Source organism: Pan paniscus, chromosome 5 (assembly GCF_029289425.2).
Source record: "Pan paniscus chromosome 5, NHGRI_mPanPan1-v2.0_pri, whole genome shotgun sequence".
Taxonomy (NCBI): domain Eukaryota; kingdom Metazoa; phylum Chordata; class Mammalia; order Primates; family Hominidae; genus Pan; species Pan paniscus.
Window position 1 is genome coordinate 149,314,865 of NC_073254.2, and position 12,911 is coordinate 149,327,775.

General features: G+C 37.1%; 1 protein-coding gene across 1 annotated transcript in view; it reads left to right on the plus strand.

Annotated features, from left to right (window-relative positions):
- LAMA2 (laminin subunit alpha 2) overlaps positions 1-12,911 on the plus strand; it is a 637,137-nt gene that overhangs the window by 438,196 nt on the left and 186,030 nt on the right. Inside the window, exon 29 of the mRNA XM_055114116.2 lies at positions 4,486-4,620. Coding sequence (XP_054970091.2) covers positions 4,486-4,620 — 135 coding nt within the window. The remainder of the gene's footprint in view (positions 1-4,485; positions 4,621-12,911) is intronic.

A 12,911-nucleotide genomic window follows, 5' to 3' on the forward strand; every position in this document is an offset into this window, starting at 1 on the left:
GTGCAGCTCTCTGCATTAATATGGAAATCAGAAATTTGTCAATGATCTCTAGGTCATGTTTTGATAGTTTCAGCTTCTATCCTGTCTTCCCATATTTTAAAAGGGCTTTAGGCTTGCAGTTGAATGGCCAGTGTCTATTGGATAGCCACTCAGAAGCTGTCCCTTGTGGCTATTAAAACTGATTCTTTTAAATCTCCAAATAATTTATACCTATCGTCAACACATAAAGCCCAAAAGGCAAAATGTGAAAATAGTCTTAGCTACTTACACATGCCCACATCTATCCTTTATCACTTCTGTTGCACACCAGAGACCCAAAGTCTCTGTTTTCATGTACAGACAAGCATTGAGGAACATGGCATGTGTAAGTTATATTATAATTTTGTTTACAAATATAACCTAAAACAATCATGGTGTCTTTATTTTTCATTTATTTCCAGCAAACATAGAAAAAACTATTTGAGATAGAGAAACCTATTGATTTATGTATGACAATTATTAAACATGCTTTATCTCAAGTAATCCTCAGATCAACCCTATGAAAAGCAGAACCTACCATTGATTGAGTGCTTACTATCTCCTGTACACTTCCCAATACAGTTACACCAACATCATCGACTATAATTTATGATCCCCATTTTACGGGTGAGAGAATTGAGGCCCATGATCACACACCTACACAGCAATTCAAACCTCAATGAGTCTGTTTCCAAAACCTAGGTAAACTTGTACTCAACTATTATATTATGCAGTCATGTGCTGCTTAACGACAGGGATACGTTCTGAGAAATGTGTCGTTAGGTGATCTCCTCATTGTGCAAACATCATAGAGTGTACATACACAAACCTAAATGGTGCAGCCAACTACACACCTAGGCTACATGGGATAGCCTGTTGCTCCTAGGCTACAGACCTGCACAGCATGTTATTGGTACTGAATACAGTAGGCAATTGTAACATAATGGTAAGTATTTGCGTATCTAAACATATTTAAACATAGCAAAGGTACATTAAAAATATAGTTTTATAATCTTATGGGACCACTGTCGTACACATGGTCCTATCATTGACCAAAATGTCATTATGCAGCAGCACATGACTGTACAATATTCCTACATTCCAGGTGAGGAAACCAAGGCACACAGTGTTCAGAACCTTACTACATACAAAGTGGTGAAACAGGAATTAAACTCGGGTCTGCCTGATTGCAAAATCCATGCAAAGATACAAGATAGAGTGTTTTATGAGCTCCAGCACAAGTATCTATTTTTATTACTAAACTCTGAAGAAAGAAAGGAGCGCAGTGTGCAGCCCTGAGCCTAGAATATGATAGGTCTCTACTGTCTGCTTCATTCTCTCCTCTCTACCCTCCCACATTTTTGTGTAAATTTAATCTAATTTTTTGATGAAACAATATATTATGAAAATAAATTAAAGATAGACGAGAGCAGAAGAAAATTGAGCCATGAATAATTTCAACAGTGGGGAAGGGAACTTTGGAAAAGTTTAAATTAGAGTAGAAATGGGTAAGAGGAACTCAGGAAAGTATTTATTTACTTTTCTTTAATTCCCCATTGTGTTCCAGAAAGGATTTTAGATGGGACTCAAAAAGTAACTTTTTTGCTTCCAATTCCAACATAATCATTCTCATGAACTTTGTCTCAGTTCACCGAGAGGAAAAACATTCAATATTGACAAACACCCTAAAAATTATTTAAATTGAAAGAATAGTGCAAAATAATCAAGGAAAAGAGAGAATTTCTGTTTTTTTTTTTTTTTTTAAAAAAACAGCATGTTTTAAGTTTCTAATCTTTGCGTTGTCAAATACTCTCTCTCTCTCTTTTGCTACCTCATAGAAATTTAATCCATCAGGACACGAAATAAATCAAAACTAGTCTAAAGTGTTAAAATTGAAAGACACTTTAGAAGTCATCTGAGTTAACCTACTCATTTGTGGGATGAGGAAACTGGGTCTCAAAGTAACTTGCCCATATCTCTCAGACAAAACTAACATAAAATCAAAGCTTCCCTATTCATTCCTTTTATAGTACCAAGGAGTGGTATGCACTTTTTTTTTTTTTTTTTTTTTTTTGAGATGGAGTCTCGCTTTGTCACTCAGGCTGGAGTGCAGTGGCCAGATCGCAGCTTACTGCAACCTCCACTTCCCAGGTTCAAGCGATGCTCGTGCCTCAGCCTCCAGAGTAGTTGGGACTACAGACACGCATCACCACGCCTGGCTAATTTTTGTATTTTTAGTCAAGACATGGTTTCACCATGTTGGCCAGGCTGGTCTGGAACTCCTGACCTCAAGTAATCCAGCCACCTCAGCCTCCCAAAATGCTGGGATTACAGGCGTGAGCCACCATGTCTTGCCTTGTCCATGTGCCCTTTTAAACGCACACATGCACAACAGAGAATAAGGAGCTTGCCAGTGACGCTGCGCTCTAATTGTCTGTTAGACTTTTCTAAGAGTTTTAAAACAAACTCGGGTCTCAACTCTCCCCCAGAGGAATTGACTCCACCTCCTCTAGGGCTGGGCCGGACCACAGACTCCCACTATGGGCACTTGTCTGTTGTGTCAGGCTGCCTGTCGGGGAAAACCACAGTAATAGGAAAAATGTGTTGTGCGTTAGAGTAGACTTCACCTTAGGGCTCACCTTCACGTTTGGACCTACAATGCTAAACTGTACAATTCCTCGATGAGGAGTATTACTTCTTGTCTTTCTTTTTCTTCTAAGATTTATTTTAAACTTTCGTTTGAGCTTAAAGTGAAGCTAGAAACTTCCTCTCAATTTGTGTGATTTTTTACACAAATTTTTACAGACAGTAATTACAGTAATAACTTAGTAGAGAGATTACAGAGATAAAGTCCTATATCTCTCATAGTAACACACATGCATGCACCTAGCAAGTATGTCAATAACACAACAATTTTATATATATATATAATTTTATATACATATTTATATATTATATATAATTTATATATATTATATGTATATAATTTATATATATATTCAAGGATGAAATCCATGCACAGAAAATCCAGTTTTATTCAGTGGTCAGCTTGCTAAAGAATTGGAATAACCCACACTATGAACCACTTTTAAATAGATCTTGGTTTATTTCTCCAGTTATGCTTAAACTAATTCCTCAACCATCATTTCCAGGACTTATTCAATAATAATGGCAAAAATGAACCTTGCTTTTTAAATAATATGTATAAACTTCATTAAATTATATGATTATGTCCACCATAAGACAAATAAGACTCAAAATATTTTGAATACTATTCTCAGTTTTATCAGCTTGCTCAAAGTTGGGACATTATTAAATCTCATTAGAATTTCTTTTAGGCTGTGATAAAAGCAGAGAGTCTCTTGATTAAGTGCTTAATTGAGGTACTTTTGCATTATCCAAATCAAAATAAACAAGGAGGGTGCTGGCTATTAAGCTAGATCTTTTTAAGGAGCTTCTTTGTATATTTGTCTCTGGACTGTCTAGGCCAGAACCAAAGGGATGTGGAGGCACTAGAAAGTTCTTAATCTGATATTTTTTCTGGCTTAGTCAGCAATCACTTTTCTTTCATCAATGGGCATAAGATTTTTAAGTGAAAAAAAAAATTCTACTTAACCAAGGTGGTAAAATAGTCCCCTTGTAATTCTCCATGGGATTTGAAAAACTGACTCCTACCTTTTATTCATAAATCAAGCAATGTCTGCAGCTATGCATGAGGAGAGGACTGAGCCTGAAACACAAGACGGTTCTCATCTTCGTTCCAGAGCTGTGGACTACCTTCCAGAAAGCCGGAGATGTTTGTTGATACATTTTCATAACAAACCCAAATGAAGATGGAAGTCTTGATTTTGCATATGTCAGCTTCACTAGAAGTTTTCTGTTTGCTTTCAGATTTTTATTGCAAAAAGAAAAAAATTATATCAGGGAAAGATAAATTTTATTGGTGGTCTAATAGTCGCAAGACATGTACAGCTTTTATTATTTTGGATTTCTTACTTTTATAGTCTTTAAATTATATCAGTATAAATAATGCATCCATAACACTTTTTATTTAGTTTTTTGCTGTGTTTCATTGGACATTTGCTAGTTATCCATCAAGCACAGTAAAAGCAGATTTTAGGTGTTAAAGACATTGGAATTATCTTTATTCCATATGACAATGTTATTTAAAAACAAACATCTTTTTCAAGAAAAATACTCTTTGGAGCTTTTTCAGGCTGAATTGTATCTACAAATAAAAGCTTTCCTTGGTTAAAGTCTGATTACACATGGATGCCGCCTGAACACCTTGCAGACCAGGAAGAAATACACATTAGGTATCAAAATCGGCACTTGTGTTTGTCAGTGATGTTGCCCCTGCCGCAGGTGAGGGAAGGCCAGTCTGTCTTTGTAGCCACTGAAGAGCTCAAGCGTTGCTAATGCAAGATTTCTAACTTTGCTGTCCTAATTGGCTTCCTTTTCTTTCAGGCATGCTTGCCGGGATTTTATCGACTGCGTTCTCAACCAGGTGGCCGCACCCCTGGACCAACCCTGGGCACCTGTGTTCCGTGTCAATGTAATGGACACAGCAGCCTGTGTGACCCTGAAACATCGATATGCCAGGTAGCCCTCTGAGCCTTCCTTGAACAAGGTCCATGTGCTCATTCCTCTTTACACATGCTCAGCATCTGCACGCAGAGGCCGGCTAAACTGCAAGGGAATGCAACTGTGTGTGTGAAATAAAATATGTAAGGGAAAAAGATATTCGTAGATTCTGCATTTTAAAAAGTAAGGAAAAAATAACTGGGAGAACCATGAGCATGTCAAGAAATAGAATTTTAGCAGCATCTTAGAAGAGCACCAGAAGACATACCTATTTAAAAATTATGTGTGCCTTTTTTTCTGATTATTTTCTTATAAATAAACTTTCTATAAAATTTGGAAATTACAGAAAAGAATTAAGAAGAAAAAATTCACCCAAAATGCAACATAAGATAAAATTTTAATATTTTAAGTATTTCCCACCAATTTTTACATGTGTTTATGAATAAGATTTATGTAACACCATTGATGCAGTTTTATGTCTTGTCCTTTACATTTTTACCTATCATGAGGTTGTATTATGTTGTTAGATATTATTTAAAATCTTTACGATCTTTGTTTGGATGTCCCATAATTTACCCATTTCCCTTAGAATTGAGGTAGCTCTTATTTTTTTATGTTTCTGCTAGCACCCTGCACTCTCTACCACCGTCTGCATTAGAACAATCAGAACAATCATGTGTTCCACCGTTTTTATTGTAGTCACTGTAAGAAATTCAGGTTGCCCCTGTCACCACTTGTCCCTCAAGCTGTAATCTGCCCACAGCTCATCTTTGTTAAGCCCATCTCCCACCTCTGCTCATCTTCTCAAACCATTCTACTGAGCCTTGTGGAACTCATGGTCAAAACAGGCAAAATACCCCGCAGAATCCTCCTCTTCCCTCAATGTTCTCTTCATCGTGCTCTGACTGAAACCCAACTCTCACTTTGCATGCTGCTGCCCCGGCAGCCCTCTTAAGGAGTAGCCATCACCTTTTTGTTTTTTTTTTTCCCCTGAGATGCTGACTCACTCTGTCGTGCAGGCTGGAGGGCAGTGGCGATCTTGGCTCACTGCAACCTCCGACTCCCGGGTTCAAGTGATTCTCATGCCTCAGCCTCCTGAGTAGCTGGGACTACAGGTTCATGCCACCACACCTGGCTAATTTTTTTTATTTTTAGTAGAGACGGGGTTTCACCATGTTGTCTAGGCTGGTCTCAAACTCCTAACCTCAGGTAATCCACCCACCTTGGCCTCCCAAAGTGCTGGGATTACAGGCATGAGCCACCATGCCCAGCTGCAGTGGCCATCACTTTCTTTCACTCCCTTCATTCCCCTGAGTCTGAAGGTGGTTGCAGGTTTTCCTGCTCCTCGCTGCCAGTTTCATATTATCCATCCTCCTCTACATCAGGGTCCACAACCCCTAGGCCACAGGAGGATATTGGTCCATGGCCTTTTAGAAACCAGACCACACAGCAGGAGGCAAGCAGCAGGCAAAGGAGCAAGCGCAGCTTCATTAGCATTTACAGCTGCTCCTCATTCCTGGTATTACTGTACTGCCTGAGCTCCACCTCCTGTCAGATCAGAGACAGCATTAGATTCTCATAGGAGCACAAACCCTATTGTGAACTGCGCATGTGAGGGATCTAGGTTGTGCGCTCCTGAGAATCTAATGCCTGATGATCAATGATCTGTCACTGTCTCCCATCACCCCAAGATGGGACTACCTAGTTGCAGGAAAACAAGCTTAGGGCTTCCACTGATTCTATGTTATGGTGAGTTGTATAATTATTTCATTATATATTACAATGTAATAATAATAGATAGTAATAATAATAATAGATAATAAAGTGCACAGTAAATATAACATGCTTGCATCATCACAAAACCATCCCCCAATCCTAGTCCATGGAAAAATTGCCTTCCATGAAACCAGTCCCTGGTGCCAAAAACATTGGAGACGCTGCTCTACAGCACCCAGCTTTGACTCTCACGCTTCCCTCTATGTGCCCCCTCTCCATCTGCTTGTTGAAGTCACCTACTAACCTTTAAATACCCCACATCATTCCTTGCTGATTTTCCGTGTCTCATTGTCATTTTCCCTAGCACTACTCCTGTCATCATTCTTAGTGATTTTAATGTCCATGAACTTAACTCTTCCATACTCTTCACTTTCAGTTTCTTGTGCCCCTCTGGTCTCCATTTGAAGCGTTTTGTTGTTGTTGTTTGGTTTTTTGTTTGTTTGGTTGGTTTTTTTTTTTAAACACTGTGTCGTTTCTCTCTAGTTCACTTCTTCTAAATACTTCCACTTCAACGTGTGTAATCTCACAATTGATGCACACACTTTTTTCTTGTTCCTTATCTCATGCTTTCACTGTAGTAATCAGCTTAATAGTCATGATCTCTCATTGGTATTACTGCTTTGCAACGCTCATTTCCCTGGCTACTCCTTTACTTATTTTTTACTCAAGTGAACTCCAACACTGTGAGAATCCTACCATCTCCTCCATACCTGCACCTTCTTTTTTTTTTTGAGACGGAGTCTTGCTCTGTCACCCAGGCTGGAGTGCAGTGACGCGATCTCAGCTCACTGCAAGCTCCGCCTCCCGGGTTCAAGCCATTCTCCTTTCTCAGCCTCCTGAGTAGCTGGAACTACAGGTGCCCACCACCATGCCCGGCTTCTTTTTTTGTATTTTTAATAGAGACGGGGTTTCACTGTGTTAGCCAGGATGGACTCGATCTCCTGACCTCATGATCCATGATCTGCCTCCTTCGGCCTCCCAAAGTGCTGGGACTACAGGCGTAAGCCACTGCGCCTGGCCACCTGCACCTTCTAAGCTGAACGTGGCTGTAGAAAAAGACAATTGTGCCATGTAATCTCACCTTAAATTCATGATCCCTCTCTTCAAATGGACCCTTTGTGCTGCTCTGCAATCATGCCACTTTTCTCTCATCCTTTTTCTTTTCCACATTCCTAGGTGATTATTTCATACCTCCCCCTCCATCCTCAAGCCTAAACCTCTCCTCTCACCCCCTCCCATCCTTACCCTCAGTTGATGGTGTTGCCTCTTATTTCATTGAGAATTTAGAAGCTGTCAGAAGAGAGGTAACAAGCTCCCACTACTGCATGCACCCACTTTTCTGCATCTGTGCCCAATTATTATGACTCTTTTCTATTACTTTGGATGAATTATTCTTGTTTCCAGAAAAGATCACATCTTCCCCCTATGTTCTCAATTCTACCCCTCTCCTGCTTGATGACATCACTCTGGCTAATCTCTCCTCCTTCTTATATTGTCACTTTTTTTTCCACCTTAAAAGCAAAAACAAACTCTCCTGACTCATTTCCCTTCTAAGTAACCACTTCATTCTTCTCCTTCCATACAATGGAGAGCTGTCTATCCCCTGTCTATAATTTCTCTTCATCCATTCTCCTTTGAATTACTAAAAACAGGCTATCATCTCCTCTTCTATACTGGATTCAATGGCTAATCTACAGCCACCAGTGTTCACCTTACTATATCTAACAGCCATGTTTGCCACTGTGAATCACCCCATTCTTCTTGAAACCCTTTGCTCAATTTGCTTTCCAGCCCATGGCATTCTGGAGATGTTCAAATTCCATGGTTGCTCCTTCTCAGCTTTCTTCATTACTCTGAAATCTACATAGTGGTATTCCTGGGACTCAATCCTTGGAGCAATTTGTTTCTCTAACTACATTCATTCAGATGGTGATCTTACCCAGGCACGTGGCTTTCTGTACTGAGATATTTTGATATTGACATCCCACAGTATTTACTATTAAGTTTATGATTTAATTTTACATCCACTCATTACTATGGTGTGGGGAGGTAATTTTTCTGCAGATATGTATTACCACTATAAAGAAACATTTACTGATTAATATTTCCTTTTCCCCTTGATACATTATTGTATCTGAACATACACAAATTTATTTCATCCATATTAAGATATGTTTCAGTATAATCCATTTTGTTTTACTTACCTTTTAGCTCTTATTACAATGTTCTGCTTACCTTCATTTTATGTTAACATATCTGTAAAGCAAGGTCCTTTATTTCTCTTCTCTTCTAATTAACTAGATGCTCTTACATATTCTTCCAGCTGACACTTTTATGCACTATTTCAATCTCTTCCCCAAATTTTAATTACAATCAAAATTACTGGAATTTTGATTGTAATTAAATTAGCCTATTTGTAAAGAATTGCTATATTTACACTAGTCACTCTTCTCTGTTCAGATATTTTGTCTTACAGTAAACTGTTTTAAAGTTGTCTATATCAAGCACGCATTTCTCATATAAAAATTCTTTCTATGTATCTTACATTTTCATTTTAATGGTAGTAAACATTACCTGTTTTGTTTCAACATAGTAAATGTACTAACTGGTCATTATTGGTAAACCTTAACTACTAGAATAGGTGTTTTTAGATGTATTTGATATCCAATAACTTTTATTTTAGTTCTAGAAGTTTATCAGTTGATTCAGTTATTGTTATGTTTACAAATTTTTTTTTTTTTTGAGAGGGAGTCTTGCTCTGTCACCCAGGCTAGAGTGCAGTGATGCTATCATGGCTCACTGCAACCTCCACCTCCCAGGTTCAAGCAATTTTCCTGCCTCAGCCTCCTGAGTAACTGGGATTACAGGCACCTGCCACCATAGGCTAATTTTTGCATTTTAGTAGAGATGAGGTTTCACCATTTTAGCCAGGCTGATTTCAAACTCCTGACCTCAAGTGATCTGCCTGCCTCGGCCTCCCAAAGTTCTGGGATTACAGGCATGAGCCACCAAACCTGGCCTATAATACTATTATTTGCAAATATTATAATTGTGCTTTTACTTGTCAAAAGCTATATCTGTTATAATAATAATTTCATGTTTTTAAATTGTCTCCCAAAATAATAAGCTTTCTATTTTATTATTGATTTTAATATGATTGCCTTAAGTCTTTCACCATTAAGTATGATGCTGATGGTTAGTATAAGAAAAACATTTCTTGTCATGTTAAGAAAACTGCTTTCTATTCCTAGCTTCTTAAAGATATCCTCTTTCAATCAGGATATTTAAATTACTCATATGCTTAATTGTGGAGAGTGGAGTAGGAATGTAGATGCATTTAAGAGGTGATCATATATAGGTTTTTCACCTTAAACAGAACCATAAATGATATTATTGACTAAATAAATAACTTAATATTAGCCATCCATGAATTCCAGAAATAATTACTATCTTGCTTTAGTATGCTATTTTTTCATCAACTGCTTGCCTGACAAATTCAATAGGCAATTTGAGAGGAAGGGGTTAATCTATACACATTCTTAAGCAAGAATTAATTGTATGTTTCTTATGCAATCTTCACTGGCATTTTTAGCACAGTTATATTTGCTTTATATGATTAATTTAGAAGCATTTATAAATAATGCAGTTTAATTTCATTTTTGTTAGGATTAAAATTACCATCTTTATACTGTCCTCTTTTGACCAATTGACTATTATGACTATTTTTGTTCTCTAAGAATTCTAAAAGCATGTCTATTTTCTGAGAAATCCCTAGATGAAGTAAAAAATAAATACTTCCATTAAACAAACACAGCTGGTATAAACCGTTGTGCTCCAAATTTTTATATTTTCTTTCATGGAACTCACAACTTTTGAATTTAGGCAACTCTGTTCATCTTTGAAATGGCCTCATGAGGCAAATAAGAAATAGCTGTTATTACTCCCACACAGTAACTGAGGAAACTGAAGCATACTGATTTCTCTTTTATGTGCAATATGGCTCTCAGTTTCATATCATATCCATTATACAGTGCAATGCCCTCTACCTTGGTATAGTGGCAAGCATGAACTCTGCAGTCAGAGTGCCTTGATTCAAATCCTGGCTTCACCCCTTACTGGTAGTGTGAGCCTACTCAATTTATTTAACCTTAATGAGGTCTTAATTTCTTCATTTATATAATGAAAGCAATAATAGTGGCTACTCACAGAGTTTTTGTAAGGATTTGATGAAATACTCAATAAAAGGCTTAGAACATTACTTAGTGCATGGTACGCTTCATAAAAGCAATTATGATAATGATGATCATAAAGATGATAATTACCATACACATTATCTACCATTTATAGTCGAAGAACCAATCAGTTGATAATTAATCAAAAAATAAGTTAAAAAAATTTATGTCTAGCACTATGCTAGATTTTCTTACTGTCTCAGTCCATTTCAGATGTTGTAACAAAATATCATAAACTGGGTAGCTTATAAATAACAGAAACTTATTTCCCACAGTTCTGAAGGCTGGGAAGTCCAAGATCAAGTCTCCAGCAAAGTCAGTGTCTGGGGAAGGCTTCTTTCCTTGTCAAAGATGACCCCTTCTTTCTTTGTCTTCACGTGTTGGAAGACACTAGATAGCTCTCTGGGGTCTCTTTTGTAAAGGCCCTAATCCCACTCATGAAGCTCCAGCCTCATGATGTAATCACCTCCCAAAGGCCCCATCTCCTGTTACTATCACACTGGGAGACAGGGTTTCAACATACAAATTTTTGGAGAACACAATTGTTCAGGCCATAGCAAGCCTTAACCCCCAACATGATGATATTTGGAGATGGGCATTCACTTATCTTGTTTTTCTTTTTCTTCACATGTTTCCCTGAAAATATAAAGTGCATAGAAAAGAAAACTGTAGAAAGCTTTATAGACTAAATATTTTAAAGAAACCCAGATCACCTTGTAACTATGCTCTTCATCATACCTAATGATACTTGCAAGATAATTGTTGCTTCATCCTAGGCATTAATAAATCCTATACATAGGCATGTTATTATGAATAGCTCAGTGACATTGCTCCTTAAGAAAAAAAAATTTTTTGAAGACTAAAACCTATGTAATACTGAGTCCAAGGGGAGAGGGGGAGGTAAGTGAACTAACACTAACTAGTACACACACATAGGTAGTAAGTAGGTAGGTAGGTAGATAGATAGATAGATAGATAGATAGATAGATAGATAGATAGATAGATACAGAAGGAAGATATTTTCATTTAATCATTGCTACTCCCTGTAGTCAGATTATTTCTCCTATTTTTTTTTCCACATGGGAATATTGAAGACTTAGCTAGCTCAAACAACTTTTTAAAGATAAAATAATTTGTGGAAATATTATTTTCACTCTATCATAATTCTTATTTTAAAAAGAAAATAATAAAAATAAATCTCTATAACTGATCATTGCTGTTGCCTGAAACATTTAACCAATTACCCCTATCTTCAGTAAATAGACAGATTTGTAACTAGAATTGACTATTTTTTTGTTTTGTAAACCTTATTTAATCTACCTAACAACCTTGCCAAAATAGAGATTGTTAGCATTATACTAAGTTCTGAAAATTAATGCTAAGAAAATGTAAGCAACCTATAAAGCCTTGACCAAAAAGTATTAGAAGCAGGTTTCAAATCCACCACAAACTGCGTTCTCCAGACAGCAAGAGAGTGTAAACACTCTCTGCTGATTAAATGAGTTTGATTTTGCAAGCTCAAGTGAATTATATCTTAGAGTCGGGACAGAATCTGCAAAAGTGACTAGGGGTCATGTATGGAAAACACTTGAGAAATTGTGAGAACATAAAATTTGTCACAGGATAGTAAGCAATAAAACGTCTTTCCAGGTTTTATAAAGGAAAATAAAATGTAGGAAACTGATTGTGATCTCCAATGAAACTTAAGTATTGCTTACTTAACAAATATCTGTCAACTGTGGAAAAAAATAAACAGTGCTCATTAGGAATCAGAATAGGTTCACTTTGTCAGAGGCAATGGCTCGTGCCTGTATTCCCAGCACTTTTGGAGGCCAAGAGCAGAGGATCCAGGAGTTCGAGACCAGCATGGTCAACAAAGGCCCTGTGTCTACAAAAAATTAAAAATTAAAAAAAAGAATAGGTTCACTCAAAATAACACGTATCAAACTAAGTGCTAGGTTTACTGTATATATAATATCTGAAAACCTAGTTTTCTAAATCCCAGTAAAATATCAAGTTTATCAGACAATGTGATACATCATATCTCAAATTCAGCAAAAAATAATAACTGCTATTATGTGTCCAAAACTGTGTATGTACCAGGACAAAACAGGTCACTGTACAGAGATTTTCTCATTTATTGTTACAATAAACTTATGAGATAGACAAGATTATTTCTTTTATTGTTGATGAACTGATGCTAGAGAAATTAAATGACTTGCTTAAGTCATAAAACAGCAGAAGCCATATCCATGTTTCAAATGCTGGTTTGTTTAAATAGATGTTTGATGAGCTATTTCA